This window comes from Lolium perenne, chromosome 1 (genome assembly GCF_019359855.2).
Source record: "Lolium perenne isolate Kyuss_39 chromosome 1, Kyuss_2.0, whole genome shotgun sequence".
NCBI classification, from domain to species: Eukaryota; Viridiplantae; Streptophyta; class Magnoliopsida; order Poales; family Poaceae; genus Lolium; species Lolium perenne.
In genome coordinates this window covers 143,161,132-143,176,134 of record NC_067244.2, presented here as the reverse complement: position 1 = coordinate 143,176,134, position 15,003 = coordinate 143,161,132, and the positions used below count along the sequence as shown (strand labels likewise).

General features: G+C 44.6%; 2 protein-coding genes across 2 annotated transcripts; one reads left to right on the top strand and one right to left on the bottom strand.

The window, feature by feature from the left end:
- The first annotated feature begins 5,872 nt into the window (after window positions 1-5,872).
- Window positions 5,873-10,920, top strand: LOC127306515 (plant UBX domain-containing protein 10). Its single transcript, XM_051337167.2, has 4 exons — window positions 5,873-6,768; window positions 9,466-9,636; window positions 9,944-10,147; window positions 10,515-10,920. The coding sequence occupies exons 1-4, from the start codon at window positions 5,980-5,982 to the stop codon at window positions 10,743-10,745; spliced, it is 1,395 nt and encodes a 464-aa protein (XP_051193127.1). The 5' UTR covers window positions 5,873-5,979; the 3' UTR covers window positions 10,746-10,920.
- A 1,403-nt stretch (window positions 10,921-12,323) lies between these two features.
- On the bottom strand, window positions 12,324-13,737 carry LOC127298134 (probable indole-3-pyruvate monooxygenase YUCCA11). The gene is made up of 4 exons (XM_051328103.1): window positions 13,126-13,737; window positions 12,798-13,031; window positions 12,593-12,715; window positions 12,324-12,503 (listed from the first exon to the last, which is right to left on the bottom strand). Exons 1-4 carry the CDS (start codon window positions 13,735-13,737, stop codon window positions 12,324-12,326), a joined length of 1,149 nt encoding a protein of 382 aa, XP_051184063.1.
- Window positions 13,738-15,003: the final 1,266 nt, after the last annotated feature.

The window sequence follows — 15,003 nt, the reverse complement described above, 5'->3', positions numbered from 1 at the left end:
TTGTAATCCAAGGGGGCAAGCGGTGAGGCTGGGGAGTCCTAAGTCCCCACGGCATAGTCCGTAGTACACTTGTCGCCCGAAGGAGCAAGCGGTGAGGCTGGGGAGTCCTAAGTCCCCACGGTATTGCGGTCTATGATGAGTTGCAGCTACCGGCGTAGGAGTGTATGGTAGAGCCCAGACTTGCCGTGGTCGGGGTCCACCTTGAAATCTACAGGAATAATGGGACCGGCGTGGACCCAGGGTCGGGGCATGCAACAAAGGGTGGGTGTTCGAGGTAGCGGAGGAACATGATTGGCTAGACCTTATACCGGGCCTCACACCGAAGGAAGTGTGGACGGGAAAGCTGCCCGGTTGGCACCAAGGTTAAGATCTCTTATGGGTAAAGCAACACACCTCTGCAGAGTGTAAAGAACTGTGACCTGTCACTCCCTGTTCCAGGATAAGGAACTGCGAACGCGGCCGGAAAGGAGCTCCATGAAGTTCTAGTAAACCGGTGAAGGCTGACGGACATAGCTCTTGGAAATAAAAGCAATCTCTTGAAGAAATATTTATCAAAACTTGCATTGGTATTAGACTTTCTGGTCTAATATCGTAGCTAGTGCATTAAACACCTCTTCTCTATAATGAACTTGTTGAGTACGCTCGTACTCATCCCAATCTTAAATCCCTTGCTTAGATTGTCTGAATCGTCTGGAGGAGGACTACGACCACACTGAAGGAGCCGAGATCATCGGCTATGAAGAACCAGACCTCTCTGGAGGTGTTGAAGGCGTAGACTATCTCATAGTCTACGGAACCGGGGAGGCTTCCGGAGGAGATCAAGCCTAGAACATCAAGTAGTAGTAGTAGCCGAGCAGCCCGAACTCTTAGTATTTAGCTGCTCGAGTGAATAAATGTACAACTTAATGAGACATCTATATTGTAAGCTAAGTTGGGTTCGCCTCAAACCCAGGAGTATCCCTCTTAGGACCCAAGAGGAGCTCCGAGACGATATATGTATGATTATTGTAATATTAAATGAATGAGTTATGGACCTGCTATGTTCTGTTGTACTACTCTGAGGGATGTGATATTTGCGGAATGGTACTTCGTGAATGTTATATCAACGACTGGCATACTACAACATGCAGTGGTATGCAGGGTCACCACATGCTTGCACTAGAGTCATACATGAAAAGAGAAAGATCCTCAAGAGTACCTTGATACAAAGAACTAGAGTTCTAGAGAGACAAAGCTCAAGTCTAATCTCAAAATCTTGTCTAAACTGAGATCTGGCCGTACCAAGAGTATATATAGTACCCAGGGGCAGAAGGGTAAAGTTACAAGGCAAATGGTTGAAGACACCTAAGATTCGATGAGTTTCGGCGGTAAAACCGGCGGTGCCGGCCCGTGCGCCGGAATGGCTTGGGCGTTCTGGCGCCAGCGCCGGCTCGGGTTCCAGTTTACCGGAACGGGCTACTGTAAGCCGTTCCGGCTATTCCGGTTTCGTTCTGGCGCGCCGGTTTGGTTCCGGCGTGGGGGCCAGCGCTGCCGGTCCTGGCGCCGGTTTGCTCCAGCTTCCCTTTCCTCGTTCTTCTCCTCCCTTGATGGATTGGCTTCCTTGGTGGTCCTCCTCGGGAATGTACCTGATGACACATAAAGCATTTTGATGAAGTAGCAAACCATTCAAAGGGCATGGTGAGGAGCGAGTTCACCTCTTGTTGAAGTGCTTTGCTGCGTGCTCGCGTCATAGGTCCACTTGGGGAGGATCACTTGGTCTTGGTGTAGTGTCTTCCTTAGGCGGGGCTACATCATGATCCCATGTGGTACATTCTTTATGCTTCATATGTTGACCAACTTGAATCCAATCTACACTCTTATTCTTAGTCAACCTTGTATCTCCTCATGCCCTATCATAACATCTTGAAATATATAAAGAACTCTTCATTTAATTGCACGCTCTAAACCTTGGTCGATCATAGTTCAACTCATGAATCTATCATGACACCAGCTTAGAGCCATATCTTGAATTCTTCTCTTGAAATAAAAAAAACTCAAGATATTAATGCGAATATTCAAGGTATATCTTTATATTCACGGCATACATGAATTCAACACATGGACTACAAACATTACCTCTCGAATATTCCTTCATAGAAAACTGAATGAAAATATTAATTCATATGGATTATCATTAATTACCAAAACCACGTATAGAGGCAATGTACCCTTACAACATCGACAAGTAAATCCTCATCAATATTAGCCATACAAGCATCCATATTTGCAATGGAGGATTCAGAAAAAACTATGGATTTAGCTTTTCAATGCCCAACTTCATCATTGATTCTAAGCATCAAGCACATTCGTTCTAGTCTCTTATAGGAATATCAATTTTGTCATCATTCATCGGATGCTATCTCAATCAGGACCAACTACTGCCTCCTTCCCTAGTTGATACATGCTTGCTAACAGATTAACACACCGTGATGCACAACTCTAGCAATTGAACCACTGCCATCATCGGATTGTACAATATCTCGTGCACATAAGTTGGTATTATTCACCAGTCACCTACTCGAAGGACATAATAACATTTTTTTGGTTAGGAAAGGAGAGTAGGTGGGCAAGAGTTGACATAAATATAGTGATAGAGGGGAGAAGAAAATATTCTCTTTTTTTTTAACAAGGAGAAGAAAATATTCGCTCAGCTGCAACGACTAAAGGGCCATGTCCGTATTACTCTGCAATCTGCATTGCTTGCGACCTCGGTTCCCATGGATATGATTGTGCAATTAAAAAAACATGGCAGATACATACGAAATCAAGTGTAGGGACGGAATGATGAGGAGATGAAGAAGTTACCTTGCCGTCAAAGACTTCTTTAGTGGTCACCTCCTATGTTGGAAAAATAAGAGACAAACCAGGGAGGGAGTGAGGTTATGTCGATTTGGTTAACCATGTAGAAAGGAGAAATTGTAATATTGCTACATGGACATTTAGATCTTTCCAATTGGATTACCTGAGCTAAAGAAATTGATAATTTGGTAAAATAAATTATAATGCAAGTAGCAAAAAAAAAAAGTATTCGCTCCTTTTCAAAGTACTTCAAAAGCTTGACCAAGTCTATGGAAAATATATGAACATTTAGAACACTAGTTTAGTTTTATTAGATTCATCATACATTGAATTTTCATATTATATACTCCTGCTATAATGACGTAATTTGACTTAATACAGAACTATAACTTATATTATTGTGGAACGGGTGGAGCAAAATGATCAGATGCGAGAACCAACCTAATGTTGGGTGGTTAGGAGGGTGGTTGTACCCCCAGCCCACCAGAGTTCAAAACCAAAGGTTTGACATCTGCGTCTCATGAAGACGAAATATTCATTTAGTGGGGGATGATGTTCTCGTCAACAGCGAGGCACCTATGGTGAGTTCATCAATTTCAAGATCCGATCCGCCGGCTCAGTTTTCTGGAGGTGCTCATAGAGATAGGGTGTGCGTGTGTGCTTTCATATGGGTAAGTATATGCAGGTGTATGTGCGTTTGTACTGTGTTTATAATTTTAATGAGATGCGCACCGCTAGCGCATCGTTATGTTCCGTTCCGTTCCGTTGGCAACTTGGCTTGCGTAGAGGAAGAGGGCGAATTTTTTTTAAATAATACGAATTTTTTATTTAATTCTAGGAATAGCGCGCGATTTCAAAAAAGTGCAAAAGTGTGATCTGGTCGGTTAGCTAATGACCGATCGGTCGCATGTGACCGATTCCCGCCGGCTGCTGCGCCCCTGTCACGTCAGAACTAGTTGGTCGATAGCTGACCAATTGGTCAGCTACAGACCAATTGGCCAGCTACCGACCGATCGGCCCCCGACCAGTGTATGGATTTAGTTTAGGTTTATTACGAGTGATATCTCCTAGCACTTCTCCCCCATTATTTTCCTGCCACCGCTTTCCCGCCATATCTTCTCCCTCTCCTGCTCACACCACCGTGTTTTCCTCCCGCCCTTGCCGCCACCCTTCCAGCCACTTCTTCCAGCCATCCTTCCCGACACTCCTTCCCGCCACCATCTCCCGCCAAATTTATCCCGCCACCATCTCCCTCTATATTTTCCGCCACGCTCTCGGATTTTTCCCTACAAAAGCAGGCATCGACACTCATCGCTGCACAAGTGCTTCTATCCTCTCTTTTTTCTGTTGGCTCACCCTTAGCCATCATGAGTGTGCCGTTCTCTGACCAGGAGTTTAGGCCGGTGAAGGCGAAGGCTGCAAGTTTGCCCCCGAGTGTGACTGCGGAGCGGTGTTGGTGCGGCCGTCTTGCTAATGTTAAGCAAGTGGAGGATTTCTCCGATTGGTTCGGCATGAAATTTTTCATGTGTGCGAGCTATAAGCATGATCCACCCCGTAGTTCAGCTTCGTCGTCCACCAGGCCGCCGGTATGTTTCGATATAATTTTATGTAGGCATAAATTTATTTATGAATGTGATTTAATGTTATTGTTTGTGTTGCAGACTCCCCCGCCCCTATGCAAATGGTTTCACTGGATAGACACGGAGCAGCCGGATTGGGCGCGCCAGGAGATTGAGAAGAAACACCGGCGTGCGTGGGCAACGTTCTTTGAGGAGGAGCGCCATTTTTTCTGCCCAATTTTCCCGCCATTTATTCCCGCCCAAATCTCCCGTCACTTTTTCCCGCCCAATTTTTCCTGCTCACATCTTCCCGCCGAAAGTCATCCCTTCTAGCCTATAAAAACCTTGCTCTGTAAGGTGGGTAGGAAATTTGAGACTTGGTCCTATGGATATCCAGTCAAGAAGATGCCTACTCGCAGCCCACGGAAAATAAGGTGGGAAAGGGATTTGAAATACCCAGAACGGTGGGCGGCTGAGAGTGAGGATGACGATGATATCTTTGAGCCTAGCAGCACGACAAAGAGAGCTGCATCGTCAAAGGGCAAGAGTGCCAACTCCTCGAAGGGCAAGAATGCTGCACCGCCGGTCGTTCCATACTTATTACAAATTCATTGTTCACTACATAAATTACAGTAACATAGTTTCACATTTGAAATTGCAAAGTAGTTCCATAGTTATTACAAATTCATTGTTCACTACATAAATTACAATAACATAGTTTCACATTTGAAATTGCAAAGTAGTTCCATACTTATTACAAATTCATTGTTCACTACATAAATTACAAATAAGTTCCGAAGTAGCGCCTCGCCGCCTAGTTTCTTCCCCTCCCGCGACGTCCCCTTGTGCCTCGCTGCCCCCTTCCTGCTGGGCCAGTGTCGAAGGTTGGACAATTAGTGTCCCAATGACCAAATTGATTGCATAGAAAACATTGTCTCGTTGGCCCTCCAGCTTCAGATTCATCCATATCATTCCGAATGCGCTGCGATGGCGGGAAGAAGTGGCGGGAAGGATGGCGGCAAGGGCGGGAGGGAAACACGTCGGTGTGAACGGGAGAGGGAGAAGATATGGCGGGAAAGCGGTGGCGGGAAAATAATGGGGGAGAAGTGCCAGGAGATATCACTCGTAATAAACCTAAATTAATCCATGCACTGGTCGGATAGTAGCTGGCCGATCAGTTGGTAGCTGGCCAATTGGTCTGTAGCTGACCAATTGGTCAGCTATCGACCAACTAGTTCTCTGCCCTGACAGGGGCACATCAGCCAACTGGGATTGGCCTGCTACTGACCGATCGGTCATTAGCTAACCGACCAGATCACACTTTTGCACTTTTTTAAAATCGCACGCTATTCCTAGAATTAAATAAAAAATTCGTATTATTTAAAAAAAATTCGCGAGGAAGAGGAGACGTCCGGAACGTCACCACCGAGTCGTCTCTTTCCTGGCGAGGCGACCAATCCAACTCGAGACTACCTTCCGCATCTCCTCTTCCTCGCAACTCCTAACTACCACAGCCCCCAAATCCCCAAACCCAAACCCTAGCTCTACCCCAACCCCCACCCCAGCCTCTCCGCCGGCCGCCATGGCCGATTCCGTCGACGACAAGGTCGGCTACTTCCAGGCCATCACGGGAATCCCCGACACCGACCTCTGCACCGAGATTCTCGCCGCCCACAACTGGGACCTCCAGCTCGCCGTCTCCTCCATCACCGGGAACCCCTCCTCGCCCGAGCCGTCTACCTACGCCCCGCCGCCTCCACCGCCGCTGGAGGACGATTTCGTCCCGCTCCCACCCCTCGCGCCCGCACCTCCTCCTCCTCCTCAGCAGCAGCAGCAGCCCGGGATCGCGTGGAGGCTGGTCACGCTCCCCTTCTACGTGGTCTCGGGCGGGGTCGGCCTCATCACCGGCTCCATCCGCCTCGGCGTCTGGGTCGCGGGCGGCGTCCTCTCCCGATCCCTCTCCCTCCTCGGCCTCGCGCAGGGCGGCGGCGACGGCCTCCACGGGCTACCCCCGTCCGCCGTCGAGGCGGTCGACTTCGCCGCGGAGTTCGAGCACGAGTTCGGGCCGGGCCGCGGCCCGCGGTTCGTCGCCGAGGGCTTCGCGGACGCGCTGCAGCGCGCGCATCGCGAGTACAAGCTCCTCTTCGTGTACCTCCACTCGCCTGACCACCCGGACACCCCCGCGTTCTGCGGTGGCTGCCTCTGCTCTGAGCCCGTGGCCCAGTTCATCAACGAGAACTTCGTCGCCTGGGGCGGTAGCATCAGAAGGACTGAAGGGTTCAAGATGAGCAACAGCCTCAATGCTTCGCGCTTCCCGTTCTGTGCGCTTGTCATGGCATCTACGAATCAGAGGATTGTGCTGTTGCAGCAGGTATGCTGTTGGTGTGCCGTTCAATTTTTTCTTTTCTTCAAACATATAGTTTCTGCTCTGCTTAGATTCTTGTTTTCTGGGTTAGTTAATTAGCACACCAACTGTACTGCGGGTGTTTGTTGTGAGACCTTTAGATTTTGCTAGATTGAAGATCGATAATGCTTCCTATTATTAGATAAGCTTAGCTGAATATGTTGGTTATTCTCTAGGGGCTATTTAAAGGGAGCTTGGGATTCTTAATCACCAATGGTTGATTAAATTATGATGTGTTTGTGTAGTTGCGTAGAACAACAATTTCATCATTGTGGGGTGGGGGTTAATTAAGCCTTTTGCTACGCACTTGTGCTTATATAGACTAATTGCTCGTGATTCTAAGATTCACCTACGTTAAGAATATAGCTGCATCCTGACAGATTGTGGGTTTGGTTGTTTTGGAGATGTATATGCTATCAGCGGCGGACCTACAAAAAAATTCTTGGGCGGGCCAAGCTAAAAAGAACACAAAGTAATTCTAAACCATGAACTTTAGTAGGCAACTAGGGCTTTGTCAATAGTTCATGGGTGTGTCTATGTCTCAGTTGACTGAGATTTTCTTAAGTCTCAGTCAAATTAGAAAAGTGCAACTACAGTTCAAAGAAAAATGCAACTCGATTCAGTTTCACATTTCTGTCAGAAAAGTGCAATTGCACTTTTTAAACATAAAAGTGCAACTCAAAGCATATTTTTGTAAGTGACTTAGACTTAAGAAAGACATAGCAAAAACCATAGTTCATACATTTTCCTTGCCCATGGTGCCTAAATTGCAATTTGTACAACTTTTAAATAACGATGAATTTAATTATTGCATTGTACCAAAATGTCGACACTAAATAGTCTTACAGATCAGCCGTGACAGATATTTTTAAGATGCAATGATACATTGATTTTGCCGGGAAGAGAATTGGGGAAACTGGGAATTACCTGCACTATTGGTGTGCCTTTCCCATGAGGAATTGGAGTTGTTGCGGGCTTGCACTTGGGCATAATACAAAGAAAAAAGCTTGTGTGATTATGCCCGTTGTCGCAGGATCGCCGCTGCCGCTAGCTGTCTGACTCTGGCCGCTGCCTAGGGCTTGGTCGCGTGCGGACTTGGTTGGATTGGGGTCTGTCCGCCTGGGCTCCCTGCTGTACGGAAGCCAGATCGAGTCGCTCCAGCAGTCCGGCTGCTACCTCAGCCGCTCAGTCACTGGCGGCAGGTCAGCCGGCGGCAGGTCGGCAGCAGCCCTGAACTTGGCTTGGATCAATCGGGCTTGTACGAGAAGAAGAGCACGAAACAACGAAGCAACACACGAGGAACTGTATCGGGAACAATTGATCTGCTCTCTGTCGATTGGGCTGTCTTAGTGGGCTTTACACATGGGGGCATAGGCATAAAAAGAATTCCCACACTTGGGCTGGGCGGGCCATGGCCCGGGTTTGCCCTCACATAAGTCCGCCAGTGTATGCTATCCTTCACAAGCTATTCCCCCTCTAGTGTTTATTTCTCTGAATTTGTTATCACTTGTTAGTATGGGAATGTAAAGTTGAGTTGAGAGGTAGGATTGGATAGTGGAGTTTCAGTAATAACGAGTAACATTCACTTGTTTTTTTTTACTGCAATGGGAATTTAAGTTGAAGTTTCTGCACCCATTTTCACTTCCACTTTCCCAGTCTCAAACAATTGAAAAGGATCTCTCATGATTACACATCCCCGGTCCTGAAAATCTTCATATATTCTCTCTTCTCATTCACGCTAACTAATTCACATGAACCTAACATACTCTAGGGTACTTGATGCATGGACATGATTTCTCGATAAACAATTATACTTTGAACTCCAAGCTACTATAATGAATTTGAGCAAAAACTGTTCATGATACCGGAAAATTGGTTTGGTAATGTCTCTTTGCACAATTCAAACAGCATGCTGCTGTTGTAGGACTTATTGATGAAGATACTTGAATTAGTTTTTTTTTGCCCTGTGTAATCACCAAGAGAAGTTTATCAACCCAAATCCCTGGTTGACCAAAAATCAAGAGGCTATTGGAGGTTTCCTGAAATAAATGGTAGGTTGAAAGAATTAAGAGTTGTAAACTTGTAATGGACTAATGGTTAACTCACCTTCAATCCTAGCAGTTGATGCATTCTCTTGATGGGTGCGTAGATAAACAAAAAAATCAGGAAAATTCACTTTGCAATCATTGGGTATACTGTAAACTACCTGGCGGATCATGTGCATTATGACTTCAAATTTGATAAATAGTAATGCACGTTCATACTGTAATTTACTCATCTGATTTGAGGATGCAGTGTCAGTTTATACTCAAGGGTGATGCTACATTGGTTATTAGTACTAATAATATGTTCTGTGTATATTTCGAAATGTATGATTCGAGAGTGTAAAATGTTGTGTGATATTCCCTGCCCGCCTTTTTACATCATGTGATACCAATAGATCCCGAGACTGTTCCTTCTCTTACCTGATAGTGAAGTAAAGCTATGCATCTAGTGAAGAACAGTGGTCATTGATGATTCAGAGCTCTTCAGATTTTGCAATTACCCTTCATTATGTTTTTTATGTTTATCCTATTAAAGCACCAGGTTGTTGTTTAATTGCGCCTTTAGCCCTTTTATTCAGTTCGCCAGTTTTGCTCATCCATTTTCTTTTGATGTTCAAAGGTTGAGGGGCCCAAATCACCTGAACAGATGATAACAATTCTTCAAAGAGTGGTTGAGGAGTGCACTGCCTCACTTGTCGCTGGCAGGATTGAAGCTGAAGAAAGACTAAACAATCAGCGTTTGCGCGAGGAACAAGATGCTGCTTACAGAGCTGCACTTGAAGCTGATCAGGTATGTTAAGCTATGTAGGCCTTACACATCCTTCTATAAAATTGTTGGTGCTTTGGTAGTATAAGAGTATCCATCCCTAATAATAATAAGAAAGGAAGGTAGGTCAGACATATTGTAACTCCTTGGTTTGCCTTCATAAGAATTGCACGTGTGCATGGTATACTGTTAAAGTAAATTCACCATTTAAGGTGTGATTCAAGCAAATGTAGACAGCACGCACATGCCACTAAAGTTTCTGCTAGTGGTGGAATGTTTTGATGATACCACTAATTTAACCACATAATTATTATCTATATACTATTGCCAGGCTAGGGAACGCCAAAAGAGAGAGGAACAAGAAATACTTGAAAGAGAGGCTGCAGAGGCTGAGAGGAAGCGTAAAGAAGATGAGGAGGCACAAGCCAGGGCTGTCCAAGAAGCAGCTGAAAGGGAAGCTGCCCTTGCAAGGAGGCGGCAAGAGAAGGCAATGGCTCTCGGAGCTGAGCCTGAGAAAGGGCCTGATGTTACTCGGGTATGTTTACCGCTCTTTTGTCCATCTTCGACAACCTTTATCCAATTCTTGCTCAATTATAACATTCTGAGAACCACATCTTTCTGCTTTGAAGCATTTTTTACCTGTCATTGATCATCAGATATCAATTTTCTACCTTATGCTGCATTTTTAATGGCACATAAAACCTTCTATTATTCCTTTGTTTCTCCTTTGAGTTACTCATCAGCTTTTTGAAGGGCTAGATAGGGACACATCGTGCCTGCATTTGATAATTATCACACGAATTGCATTATCTGAATATGAGTTATATGTTGTCACTTGATAGCTGTCATAATCTTATCAGATATCTTGGAACTAAATGCGAGCTATGCTTATAATCATGCAGGTTCTTATAAGATTTCCAACTGGAGAGCGCAAAGAAAGGAGATTCCACAGTTCCACCACCATTACCTCCATCTACGATTATGTTGATTCTTTGGATTGTTTGAAAGCAGAAAAGTACAGCCTAGTTTCGAATTTCCCGCGGGTAACCTACGGTCCTGAAAAGAACTCCCAGACGCTGGTGGAAGCAGGTTTGCACCCGCACGCGAGCCTGTTTGTCGAGATAGAACAATGAAAATCTCCAGTTTTGTAAGTTCTGTACTGAAACTTGCAAGTATAGGTGCTCCTTTTGTATACTCTATTTGACAAACAGTGTGGACTTACAGCTGTATGACAATATGCTTAGACTTGACTTCCATGCAGATGCTGCTTTTGTGTTTCTCATTCGTTAAATAAATTCACCTTCTCCCTCTATCAGTCGGCTGCTGCAATGTTTAGTATTTGTCAAGTTTGTGGCTATGCTTCTGTCGTTGTATTCTTGAATCTCAAGTATGGTTATACGAGGTAGATCCATGGTGTTTAAGTGACCACGTTACGAAATATATGTCAGATCGAATGATGGGATTAGTGCTTTTGGTCAGCAACGTAGCTGATATGTGCCTGTAGTTTGAACGGCTGAAAGCTTTCACACTTAGTCTCCAATGATGAGACTACATTTGGAAAAAAAAAAAATCTAGCAGTGTTAAAATATTCTTACTTTCTCACACACATGAACATACTCGTGTACTCTGTGTGCCTTTAAATCTTCATGAACAATTTGGTTTGCATCCTTAAAAAAACCAAAAACAAAAGTCTGCTCTAGAAGGGTTTTAAAAGCGCCAAACTTGTTTATTATGCTAGGTGCACAAATTATCTGTTTTTTTTTGTGAAAAAACGTACATAAAAGACAGACAAATGTTTCGGCTCAAAAAGAAGGGACAAAGCATGTGCAAATATTTAGCTTATATTATACTGCTTAGACATTTGGAAAAGAAAAATTCATGTAGGAGCATGTGATGTCGGGTGTAATTTGAAATTACACGCTGCTAAGGTCTGTTCTGTCGACAACTATTTGTTGTAGAACAACATACGTACATATATACTCGAAATAATCTCTGGATAGCCCCAATACAGCGCAGATATGGCAGTTGGAACATTACCAAAATCATATATCTGCCCTAAAATGGCGCGAACAGACATCGTACAGTAGAGTTAGTTTAATCTCACGCAACAGAAATTGTAAATCAGACATCAGGTTGTAAGAGTGTTTGCTGTTTTCAATACTATAAAACATTTGATATTTGTGCAAAAAAAAGGATATTGATTTGGAGAAAGAAAATAGCTATGCTGTATATATTTCAAGGTAAATAGTGGAGTAGAACATTGTACACCAGATTTTTTTCAAAGGGCAGCGACGGTGTAAATAGTTTGAGAGAAGAGAAAATGCCCATATTTAGACTATATGCTGACGGTGTAGATTATTTCATAGATGAGATTACAACACTCGAGTCTGGTCAAATCAAAGTTCTTGTAAATTCTATACAAAAAAATCACACAAATTTAGCATGTCCACTTCACTAGATAACTTGATATGGATAAGTTAAATGAAATCCGACACAAACAGTTGGTTCAGAAAAAAGATTTTGAACACTGAAGATAGTAGTTACAACATCTCCTCAGACATCATAGATAACTTGATATGGATAAGTAAATGAAACCGACATAATACCCTGAGATGAGCTAAATTTTACAACATCTCCTCAGACATCATAGAGATGTTACAGACATACCAATATCTAGCCCTTCTCTTAGTTGAAGAAATATAAAATCTGACTTAGCTAGACATGGAGTCTATGATAGATTTAATGTCATTGGCGATGTTCTTGGCATCTAAGGCAATGCCGGCCAAGCCCCTCCTCGCTAAACCAGCACAATAGAGCCCGTTTGCACCTTTCCAGTGATTTGGAAATTCCTTCTTTGGCAAGCCATCATTGTTCAACATGTCCTCACCATTCTGAAATCACAATTACTATGTTAGAATACATTACTTCGAATATAGAGAAACTACACTTGGGGAAGCTCAAATCTGAATAAAGCTATTACCTTGATCCACCTATTTGCTGTGCTTTTGTATCCAGTTGCAAACACGATCGCGTCGAAGGAGCCTTGGTTCCCACCTTCAAATTCAATTATTCTGCCTTTAACCAGAGTAATCCTTGGTTGAACCTACAAAATATTTAAAATAATAACTTGTCATACGAATTAATTCTTATTATATTATATATATCATGAATAAGGATATACTCACTTTTATATTGCCTTCTTTGATTAGCCCCACGGTGCCAACATCAATCACCGCGGATCGGCCAGTTTCTGACTTGATAATAAATGGACCCTTTTTTGGTCTGATGATCCCATGCCTAGTTAAATCACCAAAAATGAAATTTGCCATCATCACAAGGAGATCGTCTACTAGCTTCAGAGGAAGGTGACGAACTAGTTTCATCCCTAATCGGATTAATTCCTTTGTCATTATATGCATCTGCAACCATATAAAGGGTCACACATCTTTCATACACGAGGTAAAATAAAAACTATAAAAAATAAAATATGTTGTAAAATTCTAGTACACGTACCGGACTTCGAATAACAATAGAAGTATTGGCACCATGAGATGCAAGGTCATAAGCAATCTCCATTCCAGAGTTGCCCGATCCAACGACCAATACGTTCTTCCCTGAGTAGCTGATGCCTGACTTATATTCTGAAGAGTGGATGGTCACACATTGAAAGTTTTCTAGTCCTGGGATCACTGGAATATTCTCCTCACTATTCTCGCCGCTTGCCACAACAAGAAACTTTGCCTTGTAATCGACTATTGTGCACTTCTCCATGTCACGGGCAATGATGGACCAACAATTGTGTTTGATGTCATATGTGGATGACTCAACAACAGTGAGATATTTCGGCTGAATACTGAATCGCTCAATGTAGTCATCGAGGTACTTGACAAACTGGTTCTTCGGTATGTATGTTGGGGCATCAACTGGGTACGACATGTGCGGCAGCTCACAAAACTCCTTGGCAAGATGAAGCTTGAGACGATCATACGAGCGATTGCGCCATAGTGAGGCGCTGCAACTCTCGCGCTCGACAATGACATAGGGGATGGAGAATTTGCTAAGGCATGCGGCTGTTGCGAGGCCCGCTGGCCCAGCGCCAACAATCAAAACTGAGGCCTCCCCCATTGCTACAACAATAGAGCGTATAAACCTTGGGATAGTGAACTCTGGTATAGGCTGTTTATGCTATGGTAACTAGAGGTATGTTTGCTTTCTTGATGCAATGTTTGGATGATCGTCTCATATGGGCTATATATACTTGTAATTTTCAACGTGTCCATTTTGTTTTATGAACGTGTGTAGATTATGAGATTTAGAAATGGTAAGCTTCGATGCATATTAACTTGGTAACCCATCTACAAATAATGCCTTATCTGCATGAAAGCTTATCTTGGGATAGAATTGGTAGGAAACGTAATCCCAATTGGCGATATTGCACGGACAACTAATAGGATTCATGTATATTTAGGCAACATTAATTGTATGTATCCAACTAATCCTTTCTGACCGTTGCAAATCTCAATAGGATTACGATATGTTCAAACTATACATTATTAATGTTTTTCTTTCCTTTTCTGACAGCCATTGATGCAAATTTTGATAGGAAAAGGATACGAGCCATGTTTCTCAACACCCAATTAGTGATAAAAATATTGTTTGACCGGCCTAAAGACCCACCTCCTCAGGTCCGTCCTCCGCAATGGGTTTTTCCAACAGTCAGATTTTGTTGGTGTTAGTGATGTATAGTCCTCTGTTCTGTATATTCTCATAGTGTGAGAGGCTTCCCTGCATATTGTACCCTTGTACATGTACTGGCCTTTGGCCCACTGTGAATACTACTTGCTCATTCACAACATGGTATCAGAGCACCTGGTTTAGCTCTTTGCACGCTGCAACTCCGTGCTCGATGCGCACCACCGCCGATGATCTTTCCGGCTACTGCGGCTCCACCTTCTTCCTCCTCTCCCGTTCGTATCGGGATCAAGATTTTCTAGCCGTTCTTGTTGTTTTGGAGCTCGATCTGGAGCTCCCGCTACTAAGATCTGGCCATCGAGCCGGCCTCCCTACCGCTGGCCGCTCCTTTTCCGGCCATCACCGGCCTCCTTCGGCGCCGCCCTCCACCGGCCGGCTGCGCCCGACCTGCCGCCGTCTACAGGCCAGCCCTGGCCACGATCTGCCCCGGGCTGCCCTTGGCCGCGCTCCTCTGCCGGCCGCCCCGACTGCTCTCGGCCCGCCCGGCTGCTCCTGGCTCACCTTCAGCCGGCCCGCTCCGGCCGGCTGCCGGTCTGCTCCGGCTGTGCCTCGCCCAGCCCCGGCCTGTCCAAGCGCTGGTGGCCTCCGGCCGGCCATCTGCTGGCCACGGGAGAGCTATTCGTGAGTCTCCACGAAAAT

What these genes read in the sequence shown, in the direction of transcription:
- LOC127306515 (XM_051337167.2), top strand. Translation starts at nt 5,980, where the DNA reads ATGGCCGATTCCGTCGACGACAAGGTCGGCTACTTCCAGGCCATCACG. An exon ending in CTGCACTTGAAGCTGATCAG is followed by an intron (nt 9,637 to 9,943) that starts GTATGTTAAGCT and finishes TACTATTGCCAG; the next exon opens with GCTAGGGAACGCCAAAAGAG. An exon ending in AAGGGCCTGATGTTACTCGG is followed by an intron (nt 10,148 to 10,514) that starts GTATGTTTACCG and finishes ATAATCATGCAG; the next exon opens with GTTCTTATAAGATTTCCAAC.
- LOC127298134 (XM_051328103.1), bottom strand. Translation starts at nt 13,737, where the DNA reads ATGGGGGAGGCCTCAGTTTTGATTGTTGGCGCTGGGCCAGCGGGCCTC. An exon ending in CTATTGTTATTCGAAGTCCG is followed by an intron (nt 13,032 to 13,125) that starts GTACGTGTACTA and finishes ATATGGTTGCAG; the next exon opens with ATGCATATAATGACAAAGGA. An exon ending in CAGCAAATAGGTGGATCAAG is followed by an intron (nt 12,504 to 12,592) that starts GTAATAGCTTTA and finishes TTGTGATTTCAG; the next exon opens with AATGGTGAGGACATGTTGAA.